This window comes from Zingiber officinale, chromosome 5A (genome assembly GCF_018446385.1).
Source record: "Zingiber officinale cultivar Zhangliang chromosome 5A, Zo_v1.1, whole genome shotgun sequence".
NCBI classification, from domain to species: domain Eukaryota; kingdom Viridiplantae; phylum Streptophyta; class Magnoliopsida; order Zingiberales; family Zingiberaceae; genus Zingiber; species Zingiber officinale.
The window spans coordinates 140,124,339-140,142,397 of NC_055994.1; the positions used below are offsets into that span (position 1 = coordinate 140,124,339).

At 44.8% G+C, this 18,059-nt stretch overlaps 1 protein-coding gene across 1 annotated transcript; it reads right to left on the bottom strand.

Moving 5' to 3' along the window:
• Positions 1 to 13,656: 13,656 nt before the first annotated feature.
• On the bottom strand, positions 13,657 to 16,643 carry LOC121982115 (cation/H(+) antiporter 19-like). The gene is made up of 3 exons (XM_042535023.1): positions 16,388 to 16,643; positions 14,999 to 15,997; positions 13,657 to 14,913 (listed from the first exon to the last, which is right to left on the bottom strand). Exons 1-3 carry the CDS (start codon positions 16,580 to 16,582, stop codon positions 13,795 to 13,797), a joined length of 2,313 nt encoding a protein of 770 aa, XP_042390957.1. The 5' UTR covers positions 16,583 to 16,643; the 3' UTR covers positions 13,657 to 13,794.
• Positions 16,644 to 18,059: the final 1,416 nt, after the last annotated feature.

The window sequence follows — 18,059 nt, forward strand, 5'->3', positions numbered from 1 at the left end:
ACCTATGCGCAGATATTAATGAGACTTGCCATATACTGAGGACTTATGGGATAAAACTGAACCCTGACAAGTGTCTATTCGACGTGAAGAGTGACCGCTTCTTGGGCTATATAGTCATCGAGCCGGGCATTGAAGCCGATCCGAGCAATATCAAAGCTTTATAAGACATGCTGCCACCTCAGAACTTAAAGGAAGCTTAAAGGCTGGCTGGTCGAATCATGACACTGTCTAGGTTCATATCCAAGTCGTCCGATCCGAGCCTGTCGTTCTTCAAAGTGCTTCACCGAGCCATGAAATTCCAATGGGACTCCGAGTGCAACCGGGTGCAGGAAGAGTTGAAGGAATATCTAAACTCTCTGCGTGTATTAGCCAAACCAGTTGTTGGTGAGTCACTTTGGGTTTATCTATCATTCAACGAATATGTCGTTGGATCGACTCTGTTTAGGCAGAACGACCAAGAGCAACAGCCTGTATATTTTTTGAGTCATATATTGAAGGATGCTGAATCTCGCTACACCGGTCTCGAAAAACTAGCATATGCTTTGATTCTCGCCGCTCGGAGGCTTCATCCGTGTTGGTGCAATCGACCTTCAAGATTTTAATGTCCGACAAATATGTTTAAGTAAGTTTAATGGAGCTTGATTATGGGAAGTCCTAGTCGTGGCTAGGCAAGGGTGGGAAGTCAACCGAGTGACTAGTCCTAACTACGGTTAGGTAAGGGAAGTCCTAGTTGTAGGCTAGGCAAGGGAAATCTTGATATATTTGTGGAGGCCAAGTGGATTCAATAGGTCTGGAGGACCTGATCCCTGGGTAGCCAAATATTGAGTCTTGGTGAGTGAAGCCAGGTGGATAAAACCCTAGGGGGTGGTAACCTTGTATTCTGGTAAGTGAAGCCAGATTGTGAAAATCCTAAGGGGATATAACCTTAGGTAGCGAGAAGTCTCGGAGGAGTAAAATCCAAGTAAGGTTGATCAGATGGTTTCCTTTCGACCACGCGCGGTCAACTGGACCAGCGGATCTTGGTGATTCTAAGTTTAGTTTTACCATAACATTCTGTATTACTATTATTGCTGCTGGCTAATGTAGTATTGCAGGAAAGGCCTTGGTGGATCAGGTGATCAGACACTGAGCAGAGAAAGTCCAAACAAGTCTGGAGGATCAATGTTTGGCAGGTAAGTTGAGGTAAGCAACTGGAGGAGTGACAATGAGGTCGTGTTCCTGAAAGGAATAACCTAAGGTCGCTGATCCAATTGAAGAAACCGGGAAGGTTTCCAAGTTGAGATCAAGATAGTTGAACTATCAATTATCATTACTCATGCAGTTTATATATTACTGTGCTAATCTATGTTTTGTAGGAAAATACTATTTAACTCTATTTTGTAAGTTCGGCTTGATCGGTCGACCGAACAGGAGGATCGGTCGACCGAACAGGAGGATCGATTGACTGAACCAGACTAACTCAGAACAGACACAAGTTCAGACCAAACCAGAGCGAATTCGATCAGAGCTTGATTGGTCGACAGAACCAAAGGATCGGTCAATCGAACCCTGATGATGTGGCACAAATCAGCTCGGTCAGAAGCAGAGAAAGAAGCTAAGTTGATCGGTCGACCGAACTAGAAGATCGGTTGACCAATCGATACCTCATCAATACAACATTAAGTGCGAATCTCAGCGAACAAGGAAATTATCTGTTCGATTGACCGAAAAAGGTGATCGGTCGACCAAACACTTCAATTACAGTAAATGTCGAAGATCGAATCAACATCAAACTCAACGAAGATGGAAGGAAGCTGGTTCGGTCGACCAAACCTGGGGATCGGTCGACCGAATGTCGACGATTCTTATAAAAGAGAGCTCGAGGTCTGAGGCTGAGATACGGATTCTGATCGATTAAAAGTTCATCTCTGCACAAGCTACTTGCGCTACAAGTCTTCTGCACATCTTCAAGCAAGCAACACCATCCGGCCGACCGAGCTTCATCTTCTACTCTTGTCAGTATAATTATTTAAATCTTGCATTGTATTTGATTTAAAAAGAAGATAGTAGTCTGTTACTATCTTCTATTTGCATTTGTACGATCTGCTTCTTTTCGAGGATTTCGGAAAGAAGAGTTTTAGTGGATTGTCCATCGATATGGTCAAGGATCGCGGGCCTTGGAGTAGGAGTCGATCTAGGCTTCGAACCAAGTAATCGAACTGAGTCTTTTACTTTTCGCTGCATATTCTAATTGTCTTTAAAATATTAAAAGAAAAGTTTTTAAAAGAGTGCGATATTCACCCCCCCCCTCTATCGCTCTCGTTCGATCCTACAATCCGTACTTCCTAGCGCACACAATCATCGTGCTAACTAACAGTGCCCTAGGGTGAGTCCTTCTCAACCCGGAAGCATCAGGAAGGATAATCAAATGGACGACTAAGCTAAGCAAATTCGACATTCAGTATCAACCTCGAGCAGCAATCAGGGCTCAAGCCTTGGCGGATTTCGTCATAGAAGTCCAAAGTGACGAGCCGGTGGCAACATGGAAGATATATGTGGACGGCTCGTCCACTCGGTAAGGTAGCAGAATCGACATACTGCTTATCTCACCACGGGAAGACCGGATACAACTCTCCATTCGGCTGGACTATCGAGCCACTAATAACGAAGCAGAGTATGAGACATTGATAGTCGACCTTCAGGCAGCTCAGCATGTGGGAGCAGTTAAAGTCCTCATCCACTTGGACTCCTAGCTTGCTGTCCAGCAGCTATCCGGGACATTCGAGATAAGCAACGCTCGGCTAAGGCTCTATGCAAGGGCTTTCGAGAAGCTGAAGGCCAACTTCCAAGAGGTCATTATATAGAAGATCCCCCGATCGGAGAACCAGACGACGGATGAGTTAGCGAAACTAGCCAGTTCGTTGACGCTGATTGTCATAGGTCAACCGATCAAACAAGTCTCGCTTGTGGCGCATATCAACCGAATGGAAGGAATAACCTCCCCGAATGACTAGAGGACAACTTTGACGGAGTTTCTGCGCTCTAGAGCTACACCTTCCGATCCGGAAGAAGCTCGCTTATTGAAGAAGAGGGTCGGGAGGTTTACCTGGATCGGGGACCAGCTTTACAAGAGAGTTGTCCATTTAATTTATATTATAGATAACATGGTGTGTGGTGCCACAGAAGATCATGTTATCAGTTCCTTATAAATTATAAATAGTAGCTCACAACCAAGATGGATTGGAACAAACCATTGGAACGGTTGTAGTGTAATTTGGTACTAGTCTGTCTTGACTATAAAATTACACTTGTACACTATGTGTGTATTGAGCAGGACCGTTTGAGGTTATTTGATTTGTACATACTACATAAAAGAACAGAACCTCTGTTATTATGGATGTGCGTCCTCTTAATCCTTATATAATAACAAACACGTATACTTAGTATCTATTTCTTTAACTTATCAATGGGTGAGATTTATTCGTTAAATCAATAGGCCCAATGAGTTGGAAAATAGTACTATTTATATAGTGTATTATTGATTATAGAAAGAATCTGTGTCCTAATTATTTAGGATGATGATGTCCCCTTGAGAAACTCATAAGGATTATCATATAAACCCTGCAGGCGGACTTAGTCCGACATGATAATAAAGTTGAGTGGTACTACTCTTGGAATCAGCTGTTAATTAATTGAGTTGTCAGTAACTTATTTAATTAACGGAGATATGATATCTTAAACACGGGGAGATTAACACACTCATGATAAGAAGAAAATCATATTATAATATGGGATTGGTGCGGTAGTTCAATAATAACTCTTTAGTGGTATGAATTATTATTGATGGACTTGAGTTGGGTGTTCGGGCCGAACACAGGAAGCCCAAGCCCATCAGGAGGCATAAACCAATTCCTCCTCTAGGTCCCTGTTGTAGCCTCTATATAAAGCCTCGCATCCACCCCAACATAATTCGGTTATAAAAAGGGAGTTTTTTTCTAAACAGAATTCCATTATTTTTCTTTCTTTGTAACCGATGGCAAGGGTTATAAAAAGGGGAGGTGGCACCCCCTAAACATAAGTTTTCTACAACTCTCTTGTTTAGGATCGGCGACACAAGGTGGCAAGGTTCTCCTTCTCTCTTGCTTAGGGCTGGCGGCACAAGGTTCTCCTTCTCCACCTTAAGGCCGGCGGCACAAGGTTCTCCTTCTCCACCTTAGGGTCGGTGGCACAAATTTCTTCAAACTCCACCTTAGGGCCACGCCTTGAAGGAGAGGAAGAAGAGGAGAGGGTGCCCATCCTAGAGTCTCCTTTTGGTGGTCGGCGGGTTGGAAACAAAGAAGAGAAGAAGGGTGGTTTTTGTCTTAGTAGATCGTCGCCCACACGACATCCAAGAAAAGAAGAGGAATACAGCAGAAGATCAAGAGGTCTTTAGCTACAAAGGAAAGGTACAACTAGTTCTTTGATTCCGCTGCGTAATTAGTTTAGTTTTTTTTTGTATCGCTTTTGAATACCAACACAAGAGCCCAGCGATCTTGTACTTCGATCAAGGTATGCTTTGATCCATCAAGAACTTGCTTGATTGATCAAACACATGTCTGATCGAACATACGGGTTGCTAGGAAAAGTTCTGTACTTGTACAATTTTTGTACAGGGAAATTTAAACAGAACGGAATTCCAGCGCCTTCAAAGCAGCAGTTCGGCTAACGGCGTACCGGCAACGGATGAAATAGAACTATAACCAGAGAGTGATCCCAAGGTCCTTCCAGGTAGGCGATCTCGTTTGGAAGAAAGTGAAGGCGGTCGGCGAAGTCACCAAGCTCGAGGCCCCATGGGTAGGGCCTTTCAAGGTCGTGCACATGCTCTGTTCGAGTACTTACTATCTGGAGGATGAAGAGGGAAGGCAACTCGAGAGGCCATAGAGCGCGAATCATCTCCAACCCTACAGGGCTGGATGAGAGGTGCACGAGTGAATACTGTACTTTTTGAATTTTTTGTATGCCTCTCGAACGTAGGGTAAAATTTGAATAAAAAGTGAAGGCCTCTTGAAGTGCATCTCCCTCATCGATCGAGCGACGACCTTAAACCCGAGTTTACATATCAGTCAAGCAGTGACCTAAATGCGTGTCTCCATCAATAGTTGAGCGATGACCTTAAACGCGTGTCTCCACCAACGATCGAGCGATGACCTTAAACCCGAGTTCACATCAACGGTCGAGCGGAGACCTTAAATGCGTGTCTCCACCAACGATCGTGCCGCGACCTTAAACGCGTGTCTCCACCAACGGTCGAGTGGCAACCTTAAACCCGAGTTCACATCAACGGTCGAGCGGCAACCTTAAATGCGTGTCTCCACCAACGGTCGAGCAGCGACCTTAAATCTGAGTTCACATCAATGGTTGAGCGGCGACCTTAAACACGTGTCTCCACCAACAGTCTAGCGACGACCTTAAATGCATGTATCCACCAACTGTCGAGCGGCGACCTTAAACGATGTCGACATCAACAATCGAGCGGCGAGCTTAAACGCGTATCTCCATCAACGGTCTAGCGGCGACCTTAAACTCGAGTTTATATAAACGGTCGAGCGACGACCTTAAACTCGAGTCAACATCAACGGTCGAGCGGCGGCCTTAAACCCGGGATCACAGCAACGGTCGAGCAATGACTTTAAACCCTTGGCTCAGTGAGAAGACAAGTGTTGGCTACTCAAAAGCTTAAGTCTTCAAAATATAGTGATCGTTCGACACTATTTTTCAAGACGTCCCCGGGGCCGATCGACAATTCATAAAATCAGGACGTCACTGAGTTCAAAAGGGATCGGTCGGCTGGATAGACATTACAGACGATCGGAATTACGAGGCCACGAGTTCATGCAATGCTCAAAGAAAAGGGGAGTCAAAAAAACATTCAAGGAGATAAAATTTGTCTGAACGGATGAGCATTCATTAAGACTTCAAAATTCTTTGGATATTTTACAAGGACTCTCGTCCCCACTCAAGGTAGTCCAAAACATCATCCGATAACGCTGCAGTGAGCTTATCCCGATTGATAATGTTGCTGGTCAGAGTGGCCGATAGATAGTCTCCCTCGTGGAGCTGGTCGATCATCCCATCAATGGCTAGATCGAAGAGGCACAGAGCCCAATTGACGACCTTTCTTATTAAAACATCTGAGCAAAGGTAATTTTTCTTCATGGCCTCAAAACAGCTCTGCTCAGCATCTTGGTAGGTCTTTAAGGCCACTCGGGAGGCCTCCAGCTCATCCTTGGCGGTGGCTAGCACAGTGTCTTTGGAGGCGAGTTGGCCGCGAAGGGTTGTTTCTTCGGCCGACCGACTGTTCCGCTCAGCGACCAGGAAGTCCTCAGCTTCCTTGAGCTTTTGGGCGAGAGCCCAAGCCTCCTTATTCTTCGCTCGAGGTCTTCGATGGCCCGATTCTTTCGCGCATTGGCCAACTTAATTTTATTGTCAAAAGTGGTGACCTGCTTATTAAGCCAAGCCAGTATGGTGGCCTGCCCGGAGCTCTTCTCCCGTTCGGCCTCGAGCAGTTTATTGCTCTTCTCCAGGTCGACCCGCAGATTGGCCGCTCGACGCCTTCAGTTGCTTTACTTCCTCCTCCAAAAAGGTAAGCCTTTGGTATATGGCCAGACTCTCTGCCCAATACTACAAATAACAAGCGAATATAAGCATCTATCGGGAGTAAATTATGCAAATGTAAAACTTACCCCAGTAGACATCTGGGTGTGGTTATCCGCGAGTGCCCCCGGAGGCATCATCGCCGCACGGGATCGGGCATCCTCCCATATCTTGGCGAGCGACCCTTGGATGATGATCTGGTGCTCTGGAGCTCGGGACTCAGCACTGGATTCGCGCCACTCCTCGGTCGGGAGATGCAAAATCGTCGTAATGTGGCGTTGGCCGCTCGAGGCTGACTGTGCAGAAGTCGCCCGCCCGGACGACCATGATGAACAAGCCGGTCGGATGCCTGACTTCTTAGTCTTCGCCCTTAGTGGCAGGAAGGCCACCGACGGTGCGCAGACCATCCCTTGAGGCAGACCGGATAGGGAGGGCGTCCGATCCGACGACTCAGGGGCAGTGGACTCTTGGACGGGAGTAGGGGTCGACGTCTCCACCCGTTTGGTGGAGCGTACCCCGAAAGTGGTGGAGCGCGATGAAGGCTCCAATGGGTACCTCTTGCGCCTGATCAATGGCTCGGCCGAGGAGGCTGAGCCCGAGGCCCCCTCAACTTCAACAACCGACAGCCGTTCAGAAGGTTGGGAGCCACAGGTCGCTCCCACACTTGCTAGAGCGGGAGCCGCCTCGCTCTCGTCCTGCGGCTCCTCTTGCGAGCTGACCGACTGGAGGCCTTGACTCCCTAGTTCTTCGACAATGACCACGTTGATTGTGACATTCGATAGTTTCGCCTTACCGGCCAGACGTGTGCGCATCATGACTTCGGCTTCACAAAAGGAAGAAAAATCAGTTAGAATCAAAGAAAAGAGTAAAGTGGTCGCATCCTAGGCTGAACGAAAGCCAGTGCGGATCAGACTCAAGCCGAAGATATAAAGGACACCCTCCAGCGTCAACTTGTGGATGTCGTATTTCTGACCGGCCAACTGTTGGTTGGTCCTAGGAAGATCGTACCAGTTCCACTGTACAAAAATTTATACAAGTCCTGAACCTTTCCTAACAACCTATTGTGTTCTTTAGAAATTAAATTCGGGATCGTAAACGGAACTTAATATTATTGATTCTAAATTTAATTTATCCGTTCTTAATGGTTTAGACTTGGATCGTAAACGATACTTAACATTATTGATCCAAATCCACCTATGTTATAAATTCAATTAAATATTAATTTCTAAAATTGGCTTCCAAGACTGCATGGCGTAGACACTAGTCCTTCTTGGGTATGAGATCATCCACCACCGCCTAGACAAAGCCTTTTAAAGAAATCTAATATTTAATTTCCTTATATAACTCTAGGTTTAACCAAAAGGAACAATCAAATCACAAATTCGAAAAACAAAACAAAAGAAACACAACTTCGAATATCTAATCCGAAAATCTAGAATCTCTAGCCTCTAGTATTTGGAATTTATACAAAGAAAAACTAGTATGATGCGGAAAAGAATTACTAGTTATACCTTTCTTTGTATGCAACGACCTCTTGATCTTCTACCGTATTCCTCTTCTTATCTCGGACGTTGTGTGGGCAACGATTTACCAAGATGAGAACCACCCAAGCCCTTCTTCTTCCTTCTTGCAAGTTTCTACCAAGCACTTCTCTTTGGGATGAAGAGTTTCGGCCACCACTACCAAGCTCCAAGAGATGCTAGAAACAAAATCTCCTTTCTCTCCTTCTTCTCCTAGCTAGAACCGGTCACCAAACAAAAGCTCCAAGAGAGGGATAAAACCGGCTACTAAAGAAGAAGAGAAGAGGAGAAGAGCAAGGTCTAAGGCCACCACCAAGGAAGAGAGGGAGGAAAATAGAATAGAGATGTATTTCATGAAGGCACCCCTATCCCCTCTTTTATATTTCTTGGTCTTGGCAAATAAGGAAAAATTAAATAAAACCTTCCTTATTTTCTTTGCCACGAAAAGGAAAATTTTAATTAATTAAAATCAATTTCCTTTTCCTAACTATCATGGCCGGCCACCTCATTGCTCCAAGCAAGGAAAGTTTTAACACAAAATTAAAACTTCCTAATTTGTTCCTGGAAATTTTAAAATAAAAATTTCTCTAATAATTTTTTCCTTCACTGTTGGTTATAAAAGGAATTTTATAAATTTAAATCTCTCTATTAAAACATGTGGATGATTTCCAAAAAGGAAAGTTATCTTTAAAATTAAAATCTTCCTCTCAATCTACAAATAAGGAAAGATATCAAATCTTTTCTTAATCTTTTGTAGAAACTATAATAGGAAAATTTTGATTTTAAAACTCTCTTTTAAAATCATGAACATGGTTTCATACAAGGAAAGTTTTATCAAAAATTAAAATCTTCCTTTCAATCTCCAAATAAGGAAAGATATCAAATCTTTTCTTAATCTTTTGTAGAAACTATAAAAGGAAAGATTTAATTTTAAAACTCTCTTTTAAAATCATGAGGATGGTTTCATAAAAGGAAAGTTTTATCAAAAATTAAAATCTTCCTTTTAACTACAAATAAGGAAAGATATCAAACCTTTCACTTAATCTTTTGTAGAAAGCTATAAAAGAAAAGATCTAAATTTTAAACTCTCTTTTAAAACCATGGTATCCACATAAGAAAGATTTAAAAAATAATTTTTTTTTTAATTTAATATGGCTGGCCACACCAAGCTTGGATTCAAGCAGGGCCGACCACACAACATGGCTCATCCTTAGGATGGGTATAAAGGTAGGTATAGGTGGGTATAATACTTTATAAATAAGATGCTATGATAGGGACCGAGAGGAGGAATTGGTTTTGGTCTCCCGATGAAATTAAGCTTCCCGTGTTCGCCCCGAACACCGAACTTAATTTCATCAATAATAATTCATTCCATTAAATAATTATTATTGAACTACCGCACCAACCCTAAATTACATTTTGGATTCCTTCTTATTATGAGTGTGTTAGTCTCCCTGTGTTTAAGATGTCGCATGCCCACTAATTAAATAAGTTACTGACAACTTTCTTTAATTAATATTTTAGTCCAAGAGTAGTACCACTCAAGCTTATTGTTATGTCGGACTAAGTCCACTTGCAGGGTTTAACATGACAATTCTTATGAGCTCCTCTTGGGGACATTATCAATATAGATTACTAGGACACAGTATCCTTCTATAATCAACAACACACACTATAAGTAATATCATTTCCCAACTTATCGGGCCTATTGATTTATCGAGCTAAATCTCACCCTTTGATAAGTCAAAGAAATAAATACTAAATATATGTTCTTGTTATTATATTAGGATTAAGAGCACACACTTCCATAATAATTAAGGTCTTGTTCTTTTATTAAGTCAGTATAAAAAGAACTTACCTTAAATGGTCCTGCTCAATACACTCAGAGTGTACTAGTGTAATTTATCAGTCAAGATAAACTAATACCTAATTACACTACGACTATTCCAATGGTTTGTTCCTTCCCATCTTAGTCGTGAGCTACTGTTTATAATTTATAAGGAATTTATAACATGATCTTCTGTGTGTGACACCACACACCATGTTATCTACAATATAAATTAATCGAACAACTACACTTAACTTATAAATGTAGATATTTGACCAATATGATTCTTATTTCTAAGTAAATATTTATACAAAAAGCTAGGCTTTTAGTATACATTCCAACACCAACATCGAAGCTGCGTTGAGGTAGTCCGATCGGCTCTTGTACTTCTTCAATGGAGGCTAGGCCACCACGTCGAGCTGCTAGTGTGTTGGGAAATCCGGTCGCTCAGGAAAGCGTATGAAAAAGAAGTACTCCTTCCAGTGTTTGTTGGAAGTTGACATTTTGTCAAAGAAAACCAAGCCCGCTCGGACTTGGAAAAGAAAAGTCCCCGACTCGGACGACTTGGGATAATAAAATTAATGGAAGAGCCAGGGAGTGAGTGGAATGTCATGCAGGTGAAAAAGAACAACCACCCCACACAACAGCCAAAAGGAGTTCAACACAAGCTGATGGAGGGAGACTTGGAAGTATTTACACACGGAAGAAAAGGAGTGGATGGGAAACCGCAGACCGGTTGTGAAATGATCTTGAAAGAAGGTGACACAGCTGGGCGGCGGAGAATCTAGCCGATCGGAAGGAGAGGGCAAAAAGATTTCATAATCAGGAGGAAGCTCAAAAGCAGATTTTAGACTCTCAACATCGCCGACGTCGAACTGGGACTCGGTTGAAGTATACCAGAGCCCCGAGATGCCGACGGGAGGCTGCGATGAACTTGTCATTGCAAAACAAGAAAGCAAGAGAATGAACTTGCCGGTGGAATGGTCGTCGGAACACATAGACACCGAAAAAGAGGAAGATGAGGAAACACAGAAGCCGGATGACGCGAAAGCAAAAGGTCAACAGAGGGAGCTTACTGAAAATGGGTCGTCGGCGAAACAACGAAGGAAGAAAAATCGCCGGAGAAGAAGGGCGGAAGGTCATCGGAGGTCGAAGGGTGCACAGGAGAAGAGAAGGACTGTCGCCGGAGGCACTTGAAGATGGCAAAGCGTAGGGGAGGAACGCGACGCGACGGGCTTATAAGCCTCGGGGTTGGTCGACCGGAGTTGTCCGATCTAGGTCGCAGAAACCTAGGCCTAGATCTGATCGTTGAATTTAAACCGCCAAATGTCACATTGCTACCCTGTCACGTCAAGCGTGCAGCAGCAGTGGGCAGGACACATGGCGCATCACCACGGGTCGACATTTAATTATAGCATGGGAGCGCGCTCATTCTTAATGCGTAGAGATTTGCACGATTTCCCATAAATCTGGGTGACGTAAGCCTCGCTTGCGCTCGCCCAAGACAGTTCAAGCAAAGATTTTACAAGTGCAAACCTTCGTTGTGCCGATCGGATTGAGGGAGCATATCTACAGTCGAACGACAAGCTTCAACAGGCCGATCTGTAGGGAATGATCACATCCCGATCAGAAACCACATAGTGTTGAAGGCCAATCGGGAGGAAATCTGCTCAGACAATTGTCCAATCAGTCGGACTTATAACCTCCTTCAACTAGACTTGAGAGGGAAGCTTGTGATGCTGTGATGATGAAGGGCCCCACCCCACTGCCATGGTGGAGGTCAAAGGAGGTCAAAGTCAAGACGGTCAACGATGGATGACATCAGCCGGTCGGGAGAAGCATGCCCTGACCGGGGTAGGGGTGTAATCGAGCCGAGCTGAGTCGAACTCTTGGATGTTTGAGTTTGGCTCGTTTATAATCGAGCCGAGCTCGAGCTTTATTTAACGAATATATTCATGGCTCACGAGCTTATTCGTGCTTTTATCGAGTCTAAACGAGCTTAATAAATATAAATTATAAATTTAAATATTTATTAAAAACTAAATTATATATTTTATAAAAATTATAATATTCTTGTTAAAATTTATAATTTTATTCTAATAAATAAATTTAATATATTTGTCTATGTTTTTCATAAGTAGAGTGTAAAATCTATAAATTCAATATCAAAACTATTATTTTTTTTATTTAAAAGTTGATTTATGAGTTTAACGAACATGTTCACAAGCTAACGAGCTGAATATTATGAAGCTTGAGCTTAGTTTGTTTATCTTAACGAGCCTCATTAAACGAGCTCAAACGAACTTTTATCGAATTGAGGTTCGAATAGCTCACGAGCGGCTTGACTCATTTACACCCCTAGACCGGGGATAAGGATTCGACCTACCGTCGCCTTCGATACGGGGAACAATCAAACACCGACGCTCAAGGGAGAATGACATGCAGAAGTCTAGCCGAGCGGCTGCCCCGCTTGGCCAGATAGCAGAGCCTGACATCGACAGAGTTCAACTTTGGCCGAACGGCTACCTCGGTCGGCCTGACAGCAGGTCTCAACAGTGGCAGAGTGGAACTTCTGTCAAGCAGACAAAGGAGTATCGAGGTTTTTGCCGACCGGAAGGGGCACCAGAGTGGCGAATAGCTGGCCGAGCGGCCAACCCGTTCGGCCTAGCGGTGCAGTACATTGATATCCAGTGATATCCTTTTTGGAGTTGGTGTCGCCGTCACCGGGCATGGACTGCCAAAAAATCATATGGCGAAAGCTTCCACTATCACTTCAGAGATATGCTCGGCTTGTTAAGGTATTGTGTAAGAAACACTTTACTAAAAAGTCTTTTTAAGGGAAGCTTTGAGAAGCGTGCTCGCCTTGGGAAGCATGCACGCGCGCTACCGGAGCTCTATATAAAGGGGGGGTCCAAGAATCGGCGGAGGTATGTGATATTCACTGTTTGCGCTATAGTTCTCTTGTTGCTCCGCTTCATTCCTCATCGCCGGTGACTGACTTGAGTGTCGGAGGGCTAACGCCGGAGACCCCTTCCCTGACTCAGTATTGACGTAGTTTGTGTTACAGGTCCGCGTGGAGTCTACGGGAGGTCAGCATGAGCGTCACATCCCTAACTTTTTATCTCTTTGACTTTTAGACAGGATCATCATTTCACCCGTTAGATATAAAATTTTTTACTCCATCTCTGCACGTACTGTTATTTGAGTTTTGAATCCTTCAGTCAATGTCAATGATGAATGAATCCAGTTCATTATTAGATGATTGTAACATTGTCAAAAGGTATACCCAAGATTTACAACTAAATTGTTGAGATCAAAGAATTTGAAAGGGCGAGGATGTGTACCATCTATAAACTCTTCTAAGTCATTAGCAATCTCTATATTTAAAGGTAATTTTTCTAAATCAAATACTTATTTTCATCTAATTTAATATAAAGAGACTCATTCATGAAAAGAAGTGATGGAAGGGAATTGAGATTAGGTTGAACGATTATTGACAGAGCAGTAGAAGCTGGATTTTGATGATTTATATTCGGATTTGGCGAGTGGTTGATGATGTCGGAGAAAAAAAACCATGCTTGCCGATGGGCGACAATGACTCTGGTATCACCAAGAGCGTTCTACAAGCGAAGAGGAGACGAAGTATTAAAAATCTGTAACTTCGTGTATTCTTCTGTTAAGGATTTCTCCGTATAATGCAGATTATATATACTCAGGTACAGTAGATTACCTAATTCATTTGACAATTAGGAAGATAAAATAAAAAGATAATAACCATCAAGTGACTAAGACCATGTTAACCACCGGCTATTATACACATTGCTTATCAAAATCCTACACCAGAGTCGAAGCTCCGACCATGGAACCGTATCGTTGTATTACCAGAACCGACGTAATGGTTGAGAACTCTGACGAGGCAAGGTAGCCACCTACAGGGCCCAGCTCCGGGCAGTCGCTCTTCTCCGCCAGCGGAACCGCCGAAGAAGAGCGGCCCACGAGGAACAGGTGGAACCGCCCAAGGCGCTTGATGGCCGCTAAAATCCCGGCACTGTCGGCCGCCTCCGCTTCCTCGAACCTGGCCGACCGCTCCGCCTCTGTGGAGGACTCCAAGATAGCCCTGAACTTGGCTATGCACGCCTCGTCTTGTTTGATGTCTTCTGGATTTGCAGCCGCGGGGCAGAAGCGGAGGACCGTAAGGGCGATCCCCGGGTGCTCCCCCATGCGCGCGCCGTAGGCGAGTGCCTCACGGTCATCGGCGCCACCAAAGAAGAGGACCGCGACAGTATAGGAGATCTCGCTGGAGGCGACCTGAGTGGTGCCACCGAGGCCTCGATCCACGAGGACGGCAACGGAGCAAGGGGCATGCTGGAGGACTCGCTGATTGACAAGGCGGTAGGCGTGGCCAATGGACTCGAGCCCGCCGTTCATCTGCTGCACCTTGTGGAAGGGCAGGATGATGAGAGCGGCGCGCTTCTGCTGAGCGCTGGCAACGATGTCTTCGTGGATGGTTTCGAGGTCTGAAATGGCCGTGAGGGGACGAACGGTGACGGAGCTAAGCTGGCGGTAGGTCTCGAAGGCGACCACCAGCTGGTCGGAGTTACGGCTGGCCTTGTTCCAGAAGGGGAGACCATTGCGGCGGACCTTGTGGACCATGGAGATTGAGGAAGAGCGCTCGGAGAGCTCCATGAGGTGCATGGCGTATACAGTCAGGCGGCGGCGGCCAGTGCCGCGGGAGGACTCCACCACGCTGATGATCGTGGGAATATTGCGGCTGCCGTGGAAGCAGGCGAGCATACGGAACTCGCTGTCCATGTCGCCCCTCTCCACTAATCGGTGCTTGTATGGAGGCGCTTGCCGAGCCGGCTTGTAGATGCTCATAACGATAGGGGTGGTGATGAAGGTGGTGAACAGTGCCATTAGCACCATGATGGCGAACGTCTCGTCATTCAGCACCTGTTCGATGAAATGATCGTGAGAACAAAGATTTGAACATATCGAAACAGAGTCTTAATTCGTCTATAGGGTTTTTGAGTCAAGCCTTGCGATCTCTGCCGATGTTGAGGACGATGAGTTCGACAAGGCCTTTAGTGTTCATGAGGAAGCCAAGCGTGACGGCTTCTCGGACGGGAACCTTCGAGATGAGGGAGGCGACAATGGTGCCAATGATCTTGCCGAGGCAGGCGTTGATGATGACGAGGGCGCAGAGAGCCCAGGAACGCGCGCCGCTGATACTGGCGACGTTGGTCTTGAGGCCGCTGGAGACGAAATAGAGAGGAAGGAAGAGGCTGGATACGAGATCCTCTATCTTCTCGATTAGCACACCAGCGAAAGGCCCGTCTTTGGGCACGACCACGCCTATCACGAAGGCCCCGAAGAGGGCATGGATGCCGATCGCGTCGGTGGTGAATCCCGCCGCGAGGACGATGACGAGGGTGGCGCAGATGTAGGACTCTTTTATGCTTCCCTCGTTGTGGGAACGGCGGACCATCCAGGCGAGAACCGGTCGGACGAAGAAGGCTGCGACGGCTACAAAGGCCAGTCCGGCGAGCAGAACCCAAAGGGTGACGATTGGGGAGCCAGAGCCGGAGAGGGCGATGGCGAGGGCGAGGAGGATCCAGGCCGCGACGTCGTTGACGGCAGCAGCGGCCATGGCCGTGCGGCCGAGGTCGGTGGTGAGGAGCTTGAGCTCCGCGAGGATGCGGGCAAGGACGGGAAAAGCAGTGATGGAGAGGGCGACACCCATGAAGACGAGGAAGGGGCCATAGCGGGCTCCCTTGGCGATGGTAGAGTGGAACACGACGGAGGTGCCGACGCCGAGGACGAACGGGAGGGTAATGCCAGCGACTGCGATGTAGAGGGCGCCCTTTCCGGTGCGGCGGACGGTTCGGAGGTCGAGCTCGAGGCCGACGAGGAAGAGGAAGAAGATGAGGCCGATGTTGGCGAGGGTGTCCAGCACCGTCAAGCTCCGCTTGGGGAAAACATTGTCCATGAACCTCGAGCTACGGCCCAAAGCCGACGGCCCAAGTAAGATTCCACCCTGCATCCCAATTCAAAATTGTACTATATTATATTATATTAATTAATTAATTAATTTAAAGAATCTTCACCATTCTCCTTGCTATTTCCAAATCTCTGACGTGAATATGTAAACGTGTGACTTGACTTGTCACGCAGTTGAAACAGACTTTTTAAGCTTCTTCATTTTATTCGTCCTTTTATTATTTTTTTTCTTCGAATTATTCATTTTTAAGTACATATAGCAATTCACACTGATATACGTGTTAATGCATTGGACTAGCGGACGATATATTTATTCATGAACATCTTTAAAAACCTGATTAAACTATGATTGTTAAGCAAACGTGCGTCTACTGAAAACTAAAATATCAGTTTGAGAGGTGTAATTCATGGGGGATTGGCGACGTACGATGATCTCAGCGATGACGCGAGGCTGGCGGAGGGGGCGGAGGAGGAAGGCGAGGCTGCGAGTGACGACGACCACCAGGCAGATCTGCAGGATGATGAGCGGCAGCGCGTGGTGGAGGGGATTGTCACCGTCCCACGACCCATTCGAGGTCACCGGTGGTGGCGCAGGGCACCCAGTACTGCCCGTCGTCGCCATGCTCCCGCGCCCTCTTTTTCTCTCTCGGCACTTCGACCAAACACCTCGCGAGTTGTCGACGGCCCCGCTTCGTGGGTCTTCTCGGTTTGCGATTTTGTATGTGTGCGTGGTCAAATTTAATTAATTAAGAAAAAATTCCGTGTGGATGCATCTGGCCATCGGCAAGTTTGAATTTCTCACTTTGATTTTTTAGAACCAAAAAAATGTTATAAATTTCTTGTGCCTTGATGTCAGCCATTGACAAAGATTGTTTTGCGTAGTCAATCAAAGCAAAAATTCATCAAAATCAGTAACATATTACTATATAGAAAGGATATTATTCTCTGTATCCTTATCATCTCCGAGGTCATTGGAATTTAAACCATTATATATATATATATATATATATATATGAGAGATCCACTCGTTAACTTGTTCCTCGAGTGTGGTTCCTTCATGCAATAGACTGGATGTAAATGAAATTATATATATACATATGATATTATATAAAAAATTGAAGATATTTTCTGTTTTTTTAAATAAATTTTTATATATTTAAGTATTCAAATTGAGCTTTCCAAACTACTAGTTGACTGGCCAATTAACTGAAAATAATTCAAGTTGATTAAGTAAAAATTCTCCCCAACCCTCCCTAAATATTATTCCAATTGACTATTAGTTGGCAATCACCTTACGGGAACTAATCGTTTGATTTATTTTTTTATTACAAAAGAGAATTTTAATTTGTAAACTTTATCTATTTATCTCTCCTCTCTAGTTAGTCCGGACAATACATTCTAGTAATCATGCACCCTCTACCTAAATCATGTAGGAATATATTTATTCCCTCGAATGATATGATAGTTAAAATATAACGTATTATTATATAAAATTTTAGAATCGAAATTTGACATATTCGAGTATATCTTTTCCATGTCTTATCACATGTACTAATGGTTAGTAGTCACCCGTGATTTATTTCCTCCGTATTGACCTAGAGACGAATTGACGGAGACGCTGGGGGCGAGCGAATCACTTTTTTTATGCCACATGTTAGGAATACAATTCGCGTCGATGGATATAAGGCGGTAATTAGATAGAGATTTACTTTTTAAAATGAGGAGTCGAATCGGGTTAGCGGAGCGTAAATCCCTGCGTCCCATGTAACTCACCCCACCTATTTGTCTTCTCAGTCATCATAATTTACCTCCTTCATATTTGTCATGAAGCAGACTGGCGAGGGCACTGGGGCCGAGCACTTTGCCTTTTTTTGCCATATGTTGCGAATACAATTCCCGATAGACTTGTTATAATAGGACAAGTGATCAATTCTCGACGGACACATGTTTTAGGAAAGAAAACCTCTCATTTCCTAGCCAACTTGGTGGTCGGCTAAAACTGACCCTATGATTTACGTCCCTTAACATAACCTAGAGACGGGTTGTAATGGGCGCATGAGATGAGTATAATTATCTTTTACTACCACGTTGGGAATATA